The sequence below is a fragment of the Acomys russatus genome, chromosome 17 (genome assembly GCF_903995435.1).
Source record: "Acomys russatus chromosome 17, mAcoRus1.1, whole genome shotgun sequence".
In the NCBI taxonomy this organism is placed as follows: Eukaryota; Metazoa; Chordata; class Mammalia; order Rodentia; family Muridae; genus Acomys; species Acomys russatus.
Window position 1 is genome coordinate 44083446 of NC_067153.1, and position 20509 is coordinate 44103954.

The 20509-nt window shown below is 49.5% G+C and overlaps 1 protein-coding gene across 1 annotated transcript; it reads left to right on the top strand.

Annotated features, from left to right (window-relative positions):
- The first annotated feature begins 643 nt into the window (after window positions 1–643).
- Window positions 644–3305, top strand: Mchr1 (melanin concentrating hormone receptor 1). Its single transcript, XM_051159403.1, has 2 exons — window positions 644–1087; window positions 2312–3305. The coding sequence occupies exons 1-2, from the start codon at window positions 1006–1008 to the stop codon at window positions 3289–3291; spliced, it is 1062 nt and encodes a 353-aa protein (XP_051015360.1). The 5' UTR covers window positions 644–1005; the 3' UTR covers window positions 3292–3305.
- Window positions 3306–20509: the final 17204 nt, after the last annotated feature.

The window sequence follows — 20509 nt, forward strand, 5'->3', positions numbered from 1 at the left end:
TGTTTCTCTGCGTTTCTGTGCTCATTAATAAGTGTTAACAGGCACCTACGACAGTCCAAGGACTCGGACTCTGTATATGGTTCTGGTATTGGTGACAGCGTTTGATTGAGTCTCCTGGAGCCGTCAGCAGGAATTGCTGTAGACCATTCTCTGAGGCCTGTGCACTCTGAGGCGGCCGTCCATTGCTAATCTGAGTGGATTTGCTAACTCTTATGCTCTGATAATTGTCTCAGAGAGTCCCAAACAAAACCTCAGAGTATTAGAAAATAAAACCACCATGGCTGGTCCAGACTGATCCTATGTAGAGGGAGGCTTGTTTCTCTGCACCCCAGCCTCTGACTATTGCCACCATGAAAAGCCCGGAACCACCTCTGCCCACCAGGCAAGGGGCTAGCTATCACCAAGCCAAGAGGATGTTTGGAAGTTACAGGGCACAAGAAAGCTTTATGGTGACCTCCAGCATGCTCGGGGACCAAGGGTGCTTCAGTCTAAACCTCTGAGTCCCCAGCACTGGGAACGGTACCCCTAGCTCTTGCCACGTGGTCCAGCCTCCTCAAGGCTTCCCCGCCCCCCCCCCCCCCCCCCCCGTCCCTTTGAGGAGACCTGGATGGTCACGCCAGGCAAGCGGTAGCCCCCGTGAGCTCAGGAGACAACCTCAGAAGCCAGTGAGAAGGCAGGCTCCTCCATATGGGGCTGCTTGAGCTTAGCTGCTGGCTCTTCAGGCAGTTAGGGGTGGGAGCCGCAGCCGGCACGGAAGAGGTTAACGTGCATCTGCCTCCGAATGTTAATGTGTCTAGGTGATGTCAGTGGGAGCTGGGAAGGAGGGAGTGGGGCGAGCAGTTGGGCTCAAAGGCAGCAGAGGCTGCCAGCCGGTAGAGGAAGACCCTTTTCTGGACTGCGGGGCTCACGCTCGGGACAAGGCGGTGGCGGGTGCTGGAGGCTGCCGCAGCCTGCGTGGGTGGACGGGCGCTCAACTCCAAGCAGCAGGCGACCTGTACCGGCTGCATGGATCTGCAAGCCTTGCTGCTGTCCACTGGCCCCAACGCCAGCAACATCTCCGATGGCCGGGAGAATCTCACATTGGCCGGTGAGTTAGAGTCCTCCCTCCTCCGGGATGGGTGTGGAAAATGGGAAGGTTTCACCTCTGGAGCCAAACTGCCTAGGAAACTTTATCTTACAGTTCTCGGTGATAAGATCTGCAGTCTGCTTTGCCTGGAGGGGAAGGGGAGAGGAGGGGACACCAGCTAGGACAGAAGGGGCAGAGGCATATCTAGAAATAACAAGGGCTGGTGATGAGGCGTGAGGCAGACAGGGGAAGGCTTGCTGATGAGTCCCAAATATGCTTTGCAGAGGAGAAAAAAAAAAAAAAAAAAAAGGCTGAAAAGGCGAGCAAGGGAGCGGGGTGATAGCATGTGGAAGCCGCTTTGATTCACCCTACCCTGGGCTCAATCCTCTGGCCTCGCTCTGGGGTAATGGGGTCTGAGTGGTCCTAGCTGTCCTCTGGCAAAGGCTGCTGGGAGCAAAAGACTTCACAGGGTGTGAGAGGATTAACTTTTCTGGTGAATTAAGCTTCTTGACATTTGCAGAACTGCAATGCCCTGAAATTCTAGCTTTGAAGAAAGGAAGGGAAAGAGAAGAGGTTTGTGTGGAGAAAATTCTCAAGCTTCTGGGGTGTAACGTGGCTTCAATCTCTACCCTACTGGGGAAGCCCAGACTTAGGAGACATGGCCCAAGGAAATCCCTGACTGGAAAGCCTGGAGAGGGGCAGGACTGCTGAGCCTGAAGCATGCTCCACACCCATGGTGACAGTCACTTTTCTGATATGCCTAGGAACCTGTATAAAACCTTCAGCCAGCTCTCGCTGGAAAGATGAGGCTGCAAATAAGGAAAACCAACCTCTCTCTCTCTGTCTCTCTCTGTCTCCCCCCCATCCCCCCCCCCACCTCTCTCTTTCACGTCCTTCAAGCTTTTTTTTGACAAGGTTTTCTGGTGAATATCCCAGTGATGTGAAGTTGTTCTCAGCAGAAATCTTGAGTCCTGGCCCTCTGAGTAAATCGATGAAACAAATGGGGTCCTTTGAGTAACAGGTGGGCCTAGAAAATTCCGCAAGAGTCACTAAGGACCAGCGGAGGAGGTTAAGGGTCAGAATTAACAAAGCATGGGGAGGAAAGATGATGGGAGATGATTCCAGATGCCTAGTGACCTCACGCTGAAATACAGGGGCCCGAGAGACCAGCGGGAGTGCCACCAGATGTCAGGTTGTCAGCTTCTAAACTGTAGGGCAAGTCACACATGCTCTTTCTGTCTTCAGGGTCACCTCCTCGAACAGGGAGTGTCTCCTACATCAACATCATTATGCCTTCTGTGTTTGGTACCATCTGTCTCCTGGGCATTGTGGGAAACTCCACAGTCATCTTCGCCGTGGTGAAGAAGTCCAAGCTACACTGGTGCAGCAATGTCCCTGACATCTTCATCATCAACCTGTCTGTGGTGGATCTGCTCTTCCTTCTGGGCATGCCTTTCATGATCCACCAGCTCATGGGCAACGGGGTCTGGCACTTCGGGGAAACCATGTGTACTCTCATCACAGCCATGGACGCCAACAGTCAGTTCACCAGCACCTACATCCTGACCGCCATGGCCATCGACCGCTATTTGGCCACCGTCCACCCCATCTCCTCCACCAAATTTCGGAAGCCCTCTATGGCCACCCTGGTGATCTGCCTCCTGTGGGCTCTCTCTTTCATCAGCATCACCCCCGTATGGCTCTACGCCAGGCTCATCCCCTTCCCAGGCGGTGCTGTAGGCTGTGGCATCCGCTTGCCAAACCCAGACACTGACCTCTACTGGTTCACTCTGTACCAGTTTTTCCTGGCCTTCGCCCTGCCCTTTGTCGTCATCACTGCTGCATACGTGAAAATACTGCAGCGCATGACGTCTTCAGTGGCCCCAGCCTCTCAACGTAGCATCCGGCTCCGGACAAAGAGGGTGACCCGCACAGCCATTGCCATCTGTCTGGTCTTCTTTGTGTGCTGGGCACCCTACTACATACTGCAGCTGACCCAGTTGTCCATCAGCCGCCCGACCCTCACGTTTGTGTACTTGTACAATGCGGCCATCAGCTTGGGCTATGCCAACAGCTGCCTCAATCCCTTTGTGTACATAGTACTCTGCGAGACCTTCCGAAAACGCCTGGTCTTGTCAGTGAAGCCTGCAGCCCAGGCGCAGCTTCGTACGGTCAGCAATGCCCAGACAGCCGATGAGGAGAGGACAGAAAGCAAAGGCACCTGACAACTTCCCCCCACCCCCCCTGTCACCGCCAAGTCAGGTCACCGCATCAAACCATGGGGAGAGATGCTGAGATAAACCTGAGGCTCCCCTGGGAGAACGCATGGAGGCTGGAGAGTGGGGGCCTTGTAGCAACCACATCCCATGGGGCCCACAAATTGCTAGGGATGCTTGCAGCCAGGGTTTTGGGGAAGGGAGCAGCTTCAGGCCTCAGAAACCCCCTTGGCAGAACAGAAGCTACGCAAGAAGAAAATCGTGGTTTGACAGGTTACCTGGGTCTCTCTACCTATGCTCACATATGTCTTTTTTCTAAGAGAAGAGGGTGAAGGTGCCTAGCTGGGTTTGTGTAAAACTAGGCAGGGCTAGGAACTGGACAACTAGGGCTACACTGTGAGGCCGGCAAGCCGAGCACTGCCTCCCATCTCCCATCAGTGTGATAGAAGGCAGCCTTTCTCCCCAGCTGGTGGGTCATTTCTGAAGCATGCCGCCTAGGCTCCGGCATCCTGTGTGGGTTTCCCTCTCTCTAGGGGACACGTGTTTATATTGGGGTGGGGCTCTGAGCCCACAAAAGAGCTCAATATGTCGAAAGATCCAATCACTGAGAATGACAAGGCAACCTAGGGTGGATGTGGAGCTTAAAACATTTTTTTTTTAAATGAGAGCAAGGGGCTTTTACAGTGATGGGGACATTCTCGTCACGGGCACAGCTGTGAGTCTATGGCTGGTCCGGGGTGAACATCCATGTGTTCTGCATGTGCAGGGGTCACTCTGGTGCCTGATACGTTGGCATCATCTTTCTGCTTGAGCCTTCCACTCCCAAATCAAAATGAAATAAAGGTAAATCCCCACCCACGTCATTCTGGAAGCTCCTGCGTGATTGCTTGTGCTTTGGGGGGTGGGGGTGGGGGTGACTACTATACAAGGAAAGAGGGGTCCCTTGGCTAGAGTATTTGGATTTTTTTTTTTTTTTTTTTGGTTTTTTGTTTTTGTTTTTCAAGACAGGGTTTCTCTGTGTAGCCTTGGCTGTGTGTATTTGGATCTTGTTTGGGGCTGCGGGGGTTTTTGTTTTTTTGTTTGTTTTAGGGAGCCTGAAGTAAGGGATTTGTTAGTGACATTAAACGGAATTACTGCAAATTCATTTGCGTGCAGGGCCTGCTGCTGTTCAGCGTCCTGGTCTGGGCCTCAGCACCCTGGCTTGGACTCCTGTTGTCACCAATGCTGGTCCCCCAGGCTCCCAAGTTCCACCCTCTTGTGACTCCCCAGACCCTCCCCACCCCCTACCCGCCTGCCTCATGCTGAGTCACCAGCTGCAGGGCTGGCTCTTGGGGGGAAGTCTGAGCTAGTTTCTGCTTGCTGCGGCTGATCTGCTGGGCACTTTAAAAGCAGATAGATGACAGACAGCTCAGGCCGCTGGGAGGCAGTCATGGCTGCTGCTTCTCCGCTTCTGTCATCATGAGAGGGCAGGAAAGCTGGAGTTGGCAGTGTGCTGCTCGGCAGCTGTTAATGAGATAAGTGGGAGCAAGTTGTCCAGAGGCATCGTGGAGGCCCGTGGTCCTGGTCTTGCAGGCCGCATCTCACTGCAAAGTTGCGGCAGTAGCCACTCAGAATACTTCCAGGCGTCTTCCCTGGGTGTGGGGAGTCAGCCTCCTCCTTGGTAGCAGCATTTCCTGATTTGAGGGTAGCTTGCCTCCCTCCTCTGGCTCCCATAGGTTACGTGCTTCAAGTCTAGTTTAGGAGCTACTAGAAAGAGAAAAGCACTCTCGGGGAAAGTGGATGATGTGGTGCATGGGCGTAACCCAGCCGCCAAGGAGGCAGGGAAGACTGAGCACAAGGCCAGAGGGCCAGACACAAGCACAAGTCTGATCTGCCCAGAACACACACAGGTGGGAGAAAGGAGAGCTGACTCCACAAAGTTGTCCTCCACGCTCCACACCCACACCTCGCCAATAATAATAAAGTTTAAAAAATAAAAGAGTTCATCTGTGAATGGGGGATGGTGGGGGGGGCGCAGTTGGAAAGAAAAGGAAGATCCAGAAGACAGGGGGAAACACTGGGAAATTCTATCTTTGGTACTTGATGTGGTTGTTGCACCCATGAGCTCACTGCAGCTTATGGTTCACAAGACCCCAGATCCCGCAACATTCCAACAGGTGCATTAACAACACAAGAGGAGAGGGACATACTGCTTGGGGTGCCTGGGGGGATGGGAGGGAGAGTTTGGGGGTGCATATGATCAAGGTGCATTGCTTATATGTATGAAATTGTCAAAAAAAAAAAAAGATTATTCTATTTTTAAAAAGGAGTTCAAGGCCCACCCTGACCCTCAAGAACCCTGTCTAAGGAGAAAAAGGGTCTTAAGGAAGCCTCAAGGCAAATCTAAGGAGAAGCAACTCCCACTCACAAGTGCAGAGGGAGGCTCCCCTCTATCTAGCTTCAGAAGAGGTTTGTTTCCCATGGCCTCCATGCCCACAGCCCTCCAAGGAAACTGGGAACCCGGTGAGATGGCCTCCCTGAGGAATACATGTGACCAAGCCAACAGCTACCAATGGGAGCGACCTCAGAAGCTCCAAGGAAGGGCTTTCCTTTCTCTGGCTGTTAATGCAACAGTGGAGAGACTAAAAAGGAAGCCAAGTATGCTGAGCTCTGAGAGTGAGTGGGTGAGGATGCAAACGGGAGGGAGAGGGCAGAAGAAGGGGAGGGATCTGGGATCGGGATGGCACAGAGGAGGGTGTCAGGAAGGCTGAGAGAGATGGGAGACTATATTGGGAGTGTGGAGACTACCACCCGCTGTTATCTTCTTAGCCTCCTCAGTAGCCTGGGCAGCTCCTGAGAGGTCATCGTGGGGTATGAGTAAGCACAGGCAGCCGGGTGTGGTCCATACACCTAGAATCCCAGCATTTAGGAGGCTGAGGCAGGAGATCATGAGTTTGAGGTCAGCCTGGGCTACAATAGTAAGGCTTTGTACAAAAAGTAAGAGGAGGAGAAAAAAAAAAGAGGAGGAAGAGGAGGAGAAGAAGGGAGAGGGGAAAACAGGTACCATGTGCAGAAGCCAGGATTAGGTTGCAGGGCATCTTGCGGACAGGGAGGAATGGAGGGTCCAGGAAGGCTATCGGGCAGGTTGCAGGAATGAACGGGTATACCTTTCCTCAGGACTTGGCCAGCCAGACCCGGGCTGAGCACTGAAAAATGCAGAGGGTTCAAGAAACGTGAAGAGTCTGCAGTTGACCTCTTTGCTTCTTCTTCACTTCCCACATGTACTAGCTAGTCACCTCCCAGACCCCAGAGAACTTTCTACATCGTTCTGTAACTCTCCCCAGGAAACGTCTCTCCAACTGTGAGGACCACCTTCCTGAAATTCTGTGGTGGAGGAATTCCACAGCCAAGCTCACAGGTACAAAAGCCCACCTGGAGGGCGCTCTGCACAGGAACCTCCGGCCGCTAGAGCACCTAGCAATGGGGTGGGCAGCTACCTTTTGCTTTGTGCATCGTTTCTAATTGTATGTGTGTGTGTGTGTGTGTGTGTTGTCTGTCTGTCTGTCAGTCTATGTGTGTTCCTGTGTGGAGGTGTTGAGGACAACATTCCTTAGTTGATTCTCTCTGTTCACCATGGGTTCTGGCACTCAAACTTTGGTCATCAGGCTTGTGTGGCAAGCTCCTCTACCCGATGAACCAACTTTCCTGCTCCTTTCATTTTTGTCTTTTTGTTTGTTTGTTGTCTGTGTAACCTTGGCTGTTCTGGACTCACTTTGTAGACCAGGCTGGCCTGGAACTCACAGCGATCCGCCTGCCTCTGCCTCCCAGAGTGCTGGGATAACAGGCATGAGCCATTACACCCAGCTTTGTTGTTGTTGTTGTTGTTATTGTTTTGTTTTTTATTTTCAGGGTTTTTTGTTTGGTTGGTTGGTTAGTTGGTTTTGGTTTTTCAAGACAAAGTTTTTCTGTCTGGCTGTCCTGGAATTCTATCTGTAGACCAGGCTGGCCTCCATATCAGAGATCCACCTGCCTCTGCCTCTGCCTCCCAAGTGCTGGGATTAAAGGAATGTGCCACCAAGCCTGGCTACTTTGACCATTTTCAAGTGTACAGTTTGGTATTATTGAGTGCAGGCACACTATTGTGCGGCCACTACCACCATCCACGTATACTCAGAATATTCATCACCCTAAACTAAAGCTCCAGCTAAATGCTAACTCGTGGGCAGCGACTCAGACAAGAAAGTGTTTGCTGTGCCAGCACGAAGACCTGAGTTTGAGCCTCAAATCCATGTAAAAGGCTGGGTGCAGTGGTGCAGACCTGCAGCCCTAATGCTGGGGAGGCAGAGATAGGAGGGTCCCTGTGGCTCACTGGCCAGCGAGTTTAGCTAATTAGTGAGCTCCAGGCCAACGAGAGATTCTGTCTCTAAACCCATAACAGTGAGATGGCTTAGTGGGTAAGTGCTTTCTACACAAACAAAAAAGATAAAAATGCATAATCATGAACGTGTCCTGATGAACAGCACTGCTTGTCTCCTGGCTTCCACCTGCACCCACATACACACATGCATGCGCACACATGCACACACACACGTGCATACACACATGCACTCACACACATGCACGCACACACATGCATGCACACGCATGCATGCACACAGAGTAACCACAACCTCATTGTTCCCTGCTGCCCCCAGCTCCTGCCAATCACCATTCTATTTCCTATGACTATGACTACTCAAAGTAGCCTCTACAGCTAGGTGGTGGTGCGCGTCTGTAATCCCAGCACTCGGGAGGCAGAGGCAGACGGAGCTCTGTGAGTTCGAGGCCAGCCTGGTCTATAGAATGAGTTCCTCTGTGAGTTCGAGGACAGCCTGGTCTACACAATGAGTTCCAGGACTGCCAAATCAAACTAAACTAAACCAACCAACCAACCAAACAAAAGATCAAAATAGCCTCTACAGATGGAACTACATGCTATTTGTCCATAATTTGCAACCAGCTCCTTTCTCTTAGTGTGATGTCTTTAAAGTCCATGGATGTTGCTGTAGATGTCAGCTCCCGTAAGGCCGAAGGCTGTTCCCCTGTATGGGCTTGCCACACTGTGTGTATCTACGCTGACTGATGGGCACTCGGATGTCATCATCATTTGTCTATTGTCTATTGTGGCTAGGCAACGCTGCTGTCAACACAGCTGGGTTAACTGTTGGAGTTTGGGCTCTGGGTTCCCTCAGGTAGACAACCAGAAGTGAAACCGAGGGCTGGTACAGCAGGGCTGTGTTTAGCGTTTTGAAGGCCATGCCAAACTACTTCCTACAGCAGCTGCATTCTTTTACATTCTCATGAGCAACACACAAGGGATCCAGCTCTCCACATCCTCACACCTGCTTTGGTTTTTTTCTCCTCCTCTCTTCTTTGTTAGGGTTTTGTTGTTGCTGTTTTTGGTTTTTGGTTTTTCGAGACAGGGTCTCTCTGTGTAGCCTTGGCTGTCCTGGACTCACTTTGTAGACCAGGCTGGCCTCGAACTCACAGCAATCCGCCTGCCTCTGCCTCCCGAGTGCTGGGATTACAGACGTGCGCCACCACGCCTGGCTGCTCTTCTCTTAAATGAAATTAACTCAAATAGGCGTGAATCAATCTTTGCCACCTCATCATTAGTGGCACTGGGCATATTTTCATCTACTCAGTCTTCATTTGTGTAGAATTTCTCTGGAGAAATTGTCTTCAATTCCTTTGTCCATTTTTTAAATTGGGTTGTTCTTTTGTTATTGTTAGAATGATATTTTACTCAATTCAAATTAGTAATAATTGGTTCTGGGTGCCTTGTTACCAGGAAAAAATAGATTAAAAAAAAAAAAGCAAACTAAATTCTTTCTTCTCTGCAGTTTAATGAAATTCTTGCCCTTTTAACAAAATTGAGTAGTGCCTGCCAGATGACTCAGAGGGTAAAGGCGCTCTCCGTCAAGCTTGCTGAGCTGGGTTCTGTCTTGGAGGAAGAAGCGAACCTCCGCCTGCGTGCTGTCCTCTGACCCCACTGTATGCCATGGCATGCCAGCACCTCTGAGACGCATGCACACACATAAATGCATAAACATAATAAATCTTTTAAAACAGTCTTAAGATTTGGGGAGATGGTTCAGTTAGCACAAAACCTGCATTTGAATCCCAGCAACCATGTAAAAAGCTGGGTGTGGCCATGCAAAGTATAGTTCTGGAGACAGACAAGCAGGCTGCTAGGTCTTCCTGCTCAGCCAGCTGAGCCTAATCATGGAGCTTGGGTCCCAGTGAGACACTGTCTCAAAAACAACACAACGACAACAACAACAACAACAACAACAACAGAAACCCAAGGCAATAGTTCTCAAAGAAGATACCCGAGGTTTCCCTGCAGCCTTCACACATACTTACATACATGCAACTGACACATTACACACATATGTTCACATCCACAACCCTTGCACTAATTGAGCCTATGGCTGGAGAACCACACATTTCCCCCAAACTACTTTCTCCTCCTTGGTGGTGGTTTGAATAAAAATGGCCCCCAGAGGCGGGTCGTGGTGGCACACACCTTTAATCCTAGCACTCAGGGGGCTGGAGAGATGGCTCAGAGGTTAAGAACACCAGCTGTTCTCCCAAAGGTCCTGAGTTCAATTCCTAGCAACCACACGGTGGCTCACAACCATTTATGAGATCTAGTGCCCCCTTCTGGTGGGCAGGTGCACAGGTAGGCAGAACATTCTATATACAAATAAACAAATAAATCTTAAAAAAAAAAAAATCCTAGCACTCGGGAGGCAGAGGCAGGCCTGGTCAACAAAGAGAGTACAGGACAGCCAAGACTACACAGAGAAAGCCTGCCTCAAAAAAAATAAAAATAAAAAAATAAAAAAATAATGGCTGCCACAGGCTCATATATTTGAATGCTTATTGTGAATGGCTATTTGAGAAAGATTAGGGGATATGGTCTTGTTGGAGTGGGTGTGGCCTTATCGGAGGAAGTGTGTCACTGGGAGTGGGTTTTGAGATTTTAAAAGCCCATATCAGGTCTAGGGTGTCATTCTCTCTCTCTCTCTACACCTCGCCAGCACCATGCTTGCGTGCCACCATGCTCCCTGCTGCTGTGTTCCCTGTGGTGATAATGGACTAAGCCCCCGAAAGTGTGAGCCAGCCCCCAATGAAATGCTTTCTTGTGTATGAGCTGCCTTGGTCATGATGTCTCTTCACAGCAACAGAACAGTGACTAAGACGGAAGCTGGTACCAAGAGTGAGGTCAGCAACTACAACAGCCTCCAGACAGGCATGGTTGAATACTCCTTTAATCCCAGCACTCGGAAGGCAGAGGCAGGCGGATCACTGTGAGTTCGAGGCCAGCATGGTCTACAAAGCAAGTCTAGGACAGCCAAGGCTACACAGAGAAAGCCTGTCTCAAAAAACAAACAAACAAACAAACAAAAAGACAGCCTCCATAGCTTGTGATCAGCTGTAAGCCCAGTAGATCCAGTAGCTGGAGCTACGGAGGTCAGGGAAAGCAGAGCAGCTAAAGAATGGTGGGTGAGCACTCAGGAGGCAGAGGCAGGCAGATCGCTGTGAGTTTGAGGCCAGCCTGTTCTACAAAGCGAGTCCAGGACAGTCAAAGCTACACAGAGAAATCCTGTCTTAAAAACAAACAAACAAAAAGAGTGGTGGGTGGCTTTCCCAGGTGCCCACCCAGCCCTCTCTCAAAAGGCCCAAGGAGGGCAGAACTTCCAACTGGCCTGGGACGGGGTGGGTAAGCCTCTCAGCTATCTGCAGTGTTACCTCCTGAGAGGGGAAGATGGATGGTGTCACCTGATCGATGAACAGTGGCAAGATTCCAGGGTGAGAACGGGCAGGTCAGATGGCTGAGTGGCCAAAGTGCCTGTCACACAAGTCCGACAACCTGAGTTCAATTCCCAGAACCCACAGTGGGAGGAGAGAGACGCCGCCAACAAATTGTCCTCTGACTTCCGCATATGCCCTGTGGCCCATATCTGCACCTGCATTCACTGACAAACAACACACACACACACACACACACACACACACACACACACACACACCCCCCAAAGCTTAATAAAAACACATTTTATTTTATTTTTTATTTTTTGGGTTTTTCAAGACAGGGTCTCTCTGTGTAACCTTGGCTGTCCTAGACTCCCTTTGTAGACCAGGCTGGTCTGGAATTTACGCTGATCTGCCTGCCTCTGTCTCCTGAGTGCTGGGATTAAAGGCCTGTACCACCAGGCCTGGCTTAAAAACACATCTTAAAAGAGAATGTGTGTAACTTTTCTTTCTTTGTGGGGGTGTTCCTTTGAGATGGGGCCTCACTATGCAGCTATGTTTGGGCTGAAACTCACTCTGTAGACCAGGCTGGTCTCAAACTCACAGAATCCTCCTGCCTCTGCCTCCTGAGTGTTGGGATTAAAGGTTTGTGTTAGGGGTTGGTCTGGTGCTGTGTATTTTAATGTTAATTAATGGTCCCCAAGACCTGGTCTCTGCTCAGAGAACACAGTCTCACTTATGCCTGCCCTTGCTGCATAAGCCTTGCTCCACCTAATTTAAAGCTGATTGGTTATCAAAAAATGCTGAAGCTTAGGATTTGGCAGAGGAGAGGGAGGTGGAGTTTGGGGTTTGCGTGCTGGAGTCCAGGGACCATGAAGAAAGCGAGAGAAAGGGGAAGCAAAGACAAGACTGGGGGAGAAGAAAGCGGACCGGCACCATGGGCTAGCGTGGGAAAGGAGCATATGGCCGGACCAGCGTGGATGGAGGAGACAGAGAGCATTAGCAAGTATTTCTGGATTTCTGGATGGGAGGCAGCCCAATTAGAAAGTAAAACAGTTGCCTGGGTGGATGGGGTGGGGATTGGGAGGTGAAAGACAGCTTAGGAGGTAATGTGTCCTGCCCCAGGTAAAGGCTTTTCTATAAAATACAACAGGCATCTGTGTCTTTATTTGATTATAGTAGCCGGTTAGAAAACACTGCTGTAATAACTATAAGCCTAATAATAAACATGTATTCGGTATACCATTTAAATTAACCACAACAGGTGTGTACCGGCATACCCAGCCCACCAATAACCTAACGTTTAAAGAGTTCTCTGGTTGTTATTTAGGTTGCACAAAACCAGCTTGGGAGAGGAGGGCTGCAGGTAGGCCAGTCCCTTCTCAGAAACCCTTATGGATGTTCATGGCCACGTCCCTGTGTGTCACCTACCAACCGTGGCTCAAGTGACCCTCTGTGGTGTCACTGTCTCTCCAAGCAGCTCCTGCTCTCTGCACAGATGGCCTCAGCCTGAGGCAACCAACACTAACTCAAGCCTGAGGGAAGGGGGAGGAGTGAGGGACCCCACTTTAGAAAGGTCGGGAGCTGGAACCTGCAGTGGGGAGGCTCTTCCTGGCCTCTCCTGCCAGGCCCAGCCAGCTGCCCTGCTTCTAAGCCCCAACACTGGACCTGAGCCCTTTTCTTACTTCCCCTCTCTTCCCAAGCCAGGTCCTCCCAATCTCTCTTCCGGCCAAGCTGGTGAGATGCTACAATGCAACACAACAGGAAAACTGGCTCGTGCCAAGGAAGACACCCTTTCTTACTCTGGGGCGGGGCTAAGTATTTCTCTGAGCCACACTGGAGAAGGGGAGGCGGGAAACACCATCCCATCGTCCTGCCCCCTGCAATAACAGGTGCAGAAAGCTTTTCTTTTCTTTTTTCTTTTTTCTTTTTTTTTGTAATATTGGACAATCAAACCCAGAGCCTTGTGCATGCTAGGCAAGTAAGTGCTCTACCACAGAGCCACATTCCCAGCTCAGATGTGTTTTCTTTTTATTTTACATAATAGGAAAAGTTGCTAAACTAGTCGCCAACTTTAAAATTTATAGATTTAGGGCTGGAGAGATGGCTCAGTGGTTAAGAGCACTCACTCACTGATCTTACAAAGGTCCTGAGTTCAATTCCCAGCACCCACATAGCATCTCACAACTGTCTGATGCCCTCTTCTGGTGTATGAATGTAAATGCAGATAAAGTACCCATATGCTTAAAATACATAAATAAATTTTTTTTTTTTTTCGAGACAGGGCTTCTCTGTGTAGCCTTGACTTTCCTGGACTCACTTTGTAGACCAGGGAGATTCGCCTGCCTCGGCCTCCCAAGTGCTGGGATTAAAGGTGTGCACCACCACCACTGCCTGGCCATAAACAAATCTTTAAATAAGTAAATAAATAAATAAAATTTATAGATTTATTTTAAAATGTTGGACTTCTGTTGCTGTGACAAAATACCTAAAAATAATCAACTTAATTGAAGGAAAGGTTTGTTTTAGCTCCTGGTTGCTGCCATGGTCACTTAGCCCTGTCATTTCGGGACTGTAAGGAGACAGAACACAGCGGTGGGAATGCTCGTCTCATGGTGATGGGAAAGCAAAGACAGAGAGGCAGGAGTACCCTGCCAAGGCCACCCTCTGCTGATAGAACTTCTCATTAGGCCCCAGTACCTCTCAGGAGTGTTGCCTCCTGGAAAGCCAGCTTCTGGCCTGTCTCCATTTGTAAAGGCGCTCGCCGCCAAGTTTCACAACCTGAGTTCAATACCAGAAGCACACAGGGTAGCAGAGAACCAGAGGCCCGCAAAGTTTCCTCTACCCTCCTCACATGCGCTATGGTGGCATGAACTACATATACATATAATAATAAATAAATGTTAACAAAATTATCATATGACAGGACCGGGAAAGATGGTCCCCAGCACTACATAAATACTAGGAGAATGTGGCCACCTGTCTAATTCCAGCACTAGGGAGTCAGAGATGGGGTCCCCAGCACAAACTTGCTAGCTTAGACTAGGGGAGTCCGAAAGTTCTGGGTTCACGTGAGACTGCAGCTCAGTATATAATGTGGAAAGTGACTGAAGGAGACACATAAATGGCTGGCTTCCACACACATGTGCGTCCCAACCTGTACATACACAGGCATCCACACACATATGAACGCATGTGAGTGCAGGCACACAAATACCGTAGCATTCTTGTGGCAGTCAGGAGACAACCCATAAGACTTGGTTCTTTTCCTTCCACCATGTTTGTTCAAGGGACTGGACTCAAGTTGTCAGCCAACGCCATTACCTGCTGAGCCACCTCACTGGCAGCCTTCCCAGTCTCTTGACCTCAAATGAATTCATCATCTCTGGATCCATTGTGAAACTTCAAGCCGCATCAGGAGATGATTAATCTTGCTGTGTCATGTGTCTTGGATGGTCTCTTGAGAGTTATTTATTGCCCTATCTCTCCATTGTGAGTTGTAGGTAGAAGGGCCGATTTCTCCGTACCCGCGCCCCCCCTTCCCTCCCCAGCTCTTGCACAGTACCTTGTACACACAGGCACTTGGTGGGCTGTGTGACGGTGCACACCCTCACTAGAAGTGGACACTGTTTGTTTTGACCGAGAAGCCCTCTACCTTTTCTGGGAACTGTTTGCTGTCTCCCCTCCACCCCCTCTACCCCCTCAACCCTGAGGTTAGAAAGGAAGCTTTGCTGGCCCCGCCCTCCCCCACAGCAATCCCCACCCCCCGCCCTGTTCCTTTACTTCTGAGTTCCAGAAAGGAACACACAGTCTCACTAAGTTCTTGGAAGGGATCAGCAGTTATGACAAACATTTGTTGAGTGTGTGCCAGGGACTGCTCCGAATGCTGCATAAACATTGTGTTCGAGTTCGTTAATTCCCTTCAAGGCAGGTAGTATTATTTTGTTCTGAAACACGGGCTTACGCAGTCCAGGCTGGCCTTGAATTCACTACGTCACTAAGGATCCTGAGCCTCTTATTTCCACTTCTTGGGTGCAGGGATTACAGGTGGATTTCCACGTGAGTTACGTGCCTTCCTGCTTCCACCCAAGCCCAGACTCAGGGAAATAGGGCCCTCTGATTGGCTAGCATAGGTCACATGTTCACCACAGTGGACCATTTCATTGACCCCAATGTATGTGCGTGGTGTTTGAGTGTGTGTGTGTGTGTGTGTGTGTGTGTGTGTGTGTGTGTGTGTGTGTGTAAGAGGGAGGGAGAGAAAGACAGAGATCTGTGTGCCTATGTAAAATGAATATGGAATGTAATGTGGTTTGTGTTTATCTGGGACACGCATATTCATGAGAGATGAGGTGCTTTTTCTTTTTTTTAATTTTTCTGTGTATGCATCCATATGTCTAAGTGCTGGTGCACACAGGTATGTGTGGGGTGGTCAGAGGACAACCTTGCAGGCCAGTCCTTACATTCCAATGTGTTTGACTCGAGCCTCTTTCTCTTTGGCCGCTATGTACACCAGGCTAGCTGGACCTCAAATTTCCTGTCTCTGCTTCCAATTTTACCTGGGAACACTAGGATTGCAGATGCATACTGCTAAGCCAGATTTCTGTGGGGCCTGGGGATTCGAACTCAGATCTTCATGCTTTACCAACAGAACCATTTCTCCTGCTCTTTCTGGTACATATATGTGTGTGTGGATGGTGGCTGGCGGTTCTCAAAGGGGACAGAAACGTCTCCTGCCTAAGCAGAGTGAAGGATGGTAGGCACATAGAGCAACAGCTGTGCTACCATTAGGGTCTCACGAAGAAGAGATGAGGGTTCAGGGAAATTGTGCAAGGAAAAGTGACAGGGCAAAAGGAGCAGGCCAGGAAGATGAAGGACTTATGAGCAGTTGTCATGAGGACTTTGCCCAGGAAACTAACTCTGATCTTTACCGAGGTACAGATCCCATGAGAACTTTGGGCTTTGCCCTCCCAGGTGCACTTCTACCATTGACCAAAGGGGTGTGAGGTGTAAAAACTCTTCCTCCGAGGCCAGAGGCAGAAGGCCAGCATGGGATCACAGAACTGGCTGTAGAGTCAGCTAAAAGACTCACGGCTCAGGGGACACTAGCAACTGTTTCTCCAGTTCTCCACGACACTGGATTCAACTGAACTCAGTTTGGACACCAGCCACCCAGAATTAGGTTTTTTTTTGGGGGGGGGGTTGTTTTTGTTGGGGAGGGGAGAGGTGGGGTCCCTGTATAGTCCTGGCTGCCCTGGAATTTGCTCTGCTGACCAGGCTGGCCTTGAGCTCAAGCGTTCCACCTGTCTTTGCCTCCCGGGTTCTGGGACCAAAAGGCACGCGCCACCGCTGCCCAGCCTGCTCCGCACTATTTGTGGAGAAGCACAGAGGCACTGAGCCCAGGCTGCTCCTGGCCTGCTGCCTCTGCAGGGGCCACTTGAGGGTGTCAAGGCTTCCCTCCCTCTCCCTGTCCTCTCCCTCCCTCCTCTCCTTTTTCTTGGGATATAGAGTAAAAAATTAAGGAATCAAAAACTGAGAAAAAAAACCTTCAGAAGGAACTGGAAGGGAACTCAAAGTTCCATACATAGCACCTTTCAGGCAAGGTGCTCCAAAAAGTTACCCCCAAATTCTACCCTTGCTTGGTCTCCATCTCCTGGATTATCCCATCAGTTTCTCTGCCTCTTTGCCAAATGTTCCCCAAATGCCTCTTTCAAAAGCCAGGATTAAACTAGGGATCCTTTGGTATGTGTGTTTGAATGATGTGCATGCAACGCATGTGTTACAGTGCATGTGTGGATCGCAGGGGACGACCTCAGGGGGTAAGAGTTACAGAGAGCCCACCAGAGAGGACCACAGTCTATAGCCAATTGAAAGTCTTTATTCCAAAGCGAGACAGTCCTGGCTCATGCCTTTAATTCCAGCACCTGGGAGGCAGAGACAGGCAGATCTCTGAGGTCCAGGCCATTCTGGTCTACAGAGTGAATTCCAGAACAGCCAGGGCTACACAGAAAAACCCTCTCTCAGGAAATGAAAACAGAGCCAGGAATGGTGGCACACACCTTTAATCCCAGCACTCGGGAGGCGGAGGCAGGGGGATCACTGTGAGTTCAAGGCCAGCCTGGTCTACAAAGTGAGTCCAGGATAACCAAGGCTACACAGAGAAACCCTGTCTCGAAGGGGGGAAAAAAAAAGAAAGAAAGAAAGAAAAGAAAGAAAACAAAAAGGAAAACCAAACCAAAACAACAAAAGGAAAGTCTGTATTACTGCCAGCTGAGACTACACAAAACCACATCCTGTATTTCACTCAGCAACTGTAGCAGGAGGTTTTGGGCCAACAGGTAGTTTAACAGAAGCTAAGATAAGCAAAGCAGTTAGCTGGAGGGGGACATTCCCACAAGCAGGTAGTTCATCTTGACCTTGGGTTCCTAGAATAAAGTTGGGGAATTTTCTAAGGGATTCTCTATCAAAGAGATCAAATTCTTTATTTTTAAAAAATGTTTATTTATTATATATACAGTGTTTTGCCTGCATGACAGAAGAGGGCACCAGATCTCATTATAGACGGTTGTGAGCCACCATGTGGTTGCTGGAAACTGAACTCAGGACCTCTGGAAGAGCAGGTAGTGCTCTTAACCTCCGAGCCATCTCTCCAGCCCCTAAAGAGGTCAAATTATACTTAAACCTAAAATAGACTCAACAAATAATACAAGATGGGGAGACCTCTTCACTGTCTTGCCTTGTCACATCAGCTCTTGCTTTCTATCTGTTTTTGCTTTTGCTTTTAGAGACAAGGTTTCTGTGTCTCTCTGCCTGTCCTGAAGCTTGCTTCATGGACCAGACTGGCCTTGAACTCAGAAATCCACCTGCTGCCTCTCAAGTGCTGAGATTAGAGATTAAAGGAGTGTACCGTGACGCCTGGCATTGCTTTCCATCTTAACTGTTTTCCATCTTTTCGCTGTTTTTCACCATGTGCTCTGGACTAGCTGTCTCTGAGGAGCCTCCTGCCACTGCCTCCCAGCTCTCTGAAGCAGCCCTGGATTAGAGGTGCATAATTATGTTCTGCATCTGGCTTTACATGGGTCCTGGGGCTTTGACGTCAGGTGCTCCTGCTTAGGTGGTGAGTGATTTTACGTGCCCAGTCCTCTCCCAGCCCCACCCCTCCCTTCTGATCCTTTGGTCCAATGGCTTCATTGTTCACAGCCATCTCCGCCATCAGACTTGAATACGGTTGGAACTCGTGCCTTCATGATCTTTCTAACTCTTGGCATATTACACATCAACCCACTCTGCAACGGTCTCCAACTGGACTCAGCGGTGTCTGTCCTTTGTCTCTCATCCTTGAGAAGGAAAACAAACCATTTTATCTATACATTCTTACAGCACTTCTCTTCTGTCAGTAAATGTGCACCTCTGGTTTCCTTTGTTTATTTTTGGTTTTCGAGACAGGGTTTCTCTGTTTTAGCTCTGGCTGTCCTGGAATTCCCTCTGTAGACCAGGCTGACCTCCATCTGGCTTGTTTGTTGTTGGTGGTGGTTTTTTTGTTATTGTTTTGTTTTGGTTTTCAAGACAGTTTCTCTGTGTAGCCTTGGCTGTCCTGGACTTGCTCTGTAGACCAGGCTTGCCTCGGACTCACAGAGATCCACCTGCCTCTGCCTCTTGAGTACTGGGATTAAAGATGTGCCCAGCTATGGTTTTGAGTTTTTTTGTTTGTTTGTTTGTTTTTGTTTTTGTGGGGGTTTTTGTTTGTTTGTTTTTTTGAGTCAGGGTTTCTCTGTGTAGCCTTGGCTGTCCTGGAATTCACTGTGTAGACCAGGCTGGCCTCGAACTCAGAGATCTGCCTGCCTCTGCCTCCCTGAGTGCTGGGATTACAGGTGTGTACCACCGCACCCGGCTCTCCGAGGAGGTTCTTGCAGCAACCACTCCTCCAGTTCTCCAGTCCTCCCAAAAAGCTGGCCCACTTCTGCTCAACTTGGCTACAAGCCAGAGGTCCCCACCGGCTCCTCTTCATCATCAGTAAATTTCCTGATTCCTGGAACCCAGGAATATTTAATTCATGCTCCTATTTTGGAATTGCTTGGGTGTAGAACCAAGAGTTGTGTTTGTCAATTTCCTCCCCAGCTTAAAGTGAGTTAAGACTCAGGATGTTCTAAATGATATTCTGTGAGGTTGAGGCCAGCCTGGCCTACAGAGGACAATAAGGTGAGAACCCATCTCAATAAAGAAAAGAAGAAAGAAGAAAAACCAAACAAATAGACCACCAACAACAACAAAAGCCCAAGCAAACAAAAAGAGAATGTCTTGTGAGAAAGAGATGGAAGGATTGTATGTTTACGATCACATAGCAAGACTCAGTTCAAAAAAGAAGAGGCTGGTGGCTGGAGAGATGGCTCAGAGGTTAAGAGCACTGACTGCTCTTCCAAAGGTCCTGAGTTCGATTCCCAGCAACGACATGGTAGCTCACAACCATCTGTAATGAGATCTGGTGCTCTCTTCTGGCCTGCAGGTCTACATGCAGGTGAAACACTATACATAATAAGCAAATCTGAAAGAAAAGGGGAGGGGGAAGAAAGGAAGGGGGAATAAAAGAGGGAAGGAAAGAAGAAGGAAAGAGGATGTGAGCTAGGAATTAGCTCTGTGATAAAGCCCCTGTCCAGCAAGTACTAGACTCTGTAGACTCTGGTTTCTATCTTCAGCACTTAACAGAAAGAAAAGCACAGACTTATGTTAATTAGGTTAACTAAAACGGCAGGATCAGCAGCTTCGGAGCAGGTCAGGGCTGCAAGGGCCCTCGTGGCCCTGGGTGGCCCTGTCATAAGCAAGGGGGCATCTGCCGCATGTTCCTTGTTTGTGTTCCATTGCTGCCATTTCCTCCTTCCTCTGCCAGAGGCATCTGTTTGCTACGGAAACCAGGATGCAAAGAAAGGAGGAAATGGGTGTTCAGCTGTGAACAGCCCCCCGAAATATTCCTGAGTCTGAAGCAAGGTAAGAGCTTCCAAACCCAGTCTGCCAAGGCAGAGAAGGATGCTCTAAATAGTTCAAGCTTGTGGAAGAGATCCACAGCCTTCCCCAGTGGGCTGGCTCGCTGAGCTTCGTTCAGTGTGTAAGGAAATTTAGACAAGATGCAGTAGAGATGGCCCTAGGGTGACCATGAAGGGACAGAGGCAAGGGTCACAGCAAGTCTCATGCATGTGTCTCAAGCACTTCAGAGGCCAGGGACTGAGAAAGGCTCATACAGCCAGGCACAGTGGCACACACCTGTCCTACCAGCACTCAGGAGGCAGGTTTCTGTGACTGGTCTACAAAGCAAGTCCAGGACAGCCAAGGCAACATAGAGAAACCCTGTCTCAGAAAAACAAAACAAAACAGAAAAACAAAAGGAAGGTTCATACTAAAAGAGATGACGATGAGTCCCGCTCAACCCTAGCAAGACCCACATACTGGAACAGGCAGT

Bases quoted from the DNA above. Each gene is read 5' to 3' on its own strand.
- Mchr1 (XM_051159403.1), top strand. From the start codon at position 1,006: ATGGATCTGCAAGCCTTGCTGCTGTCCACTGGCCCCAACGCCAGCAAC. The intron at 1,088-2,311 runs GTGAGTTAGAGT...TTCTGTCTTCAG, and splicing joins GGAGAATCTCACATTGGCCG to GGTCACCTCCTCGAACAGGG.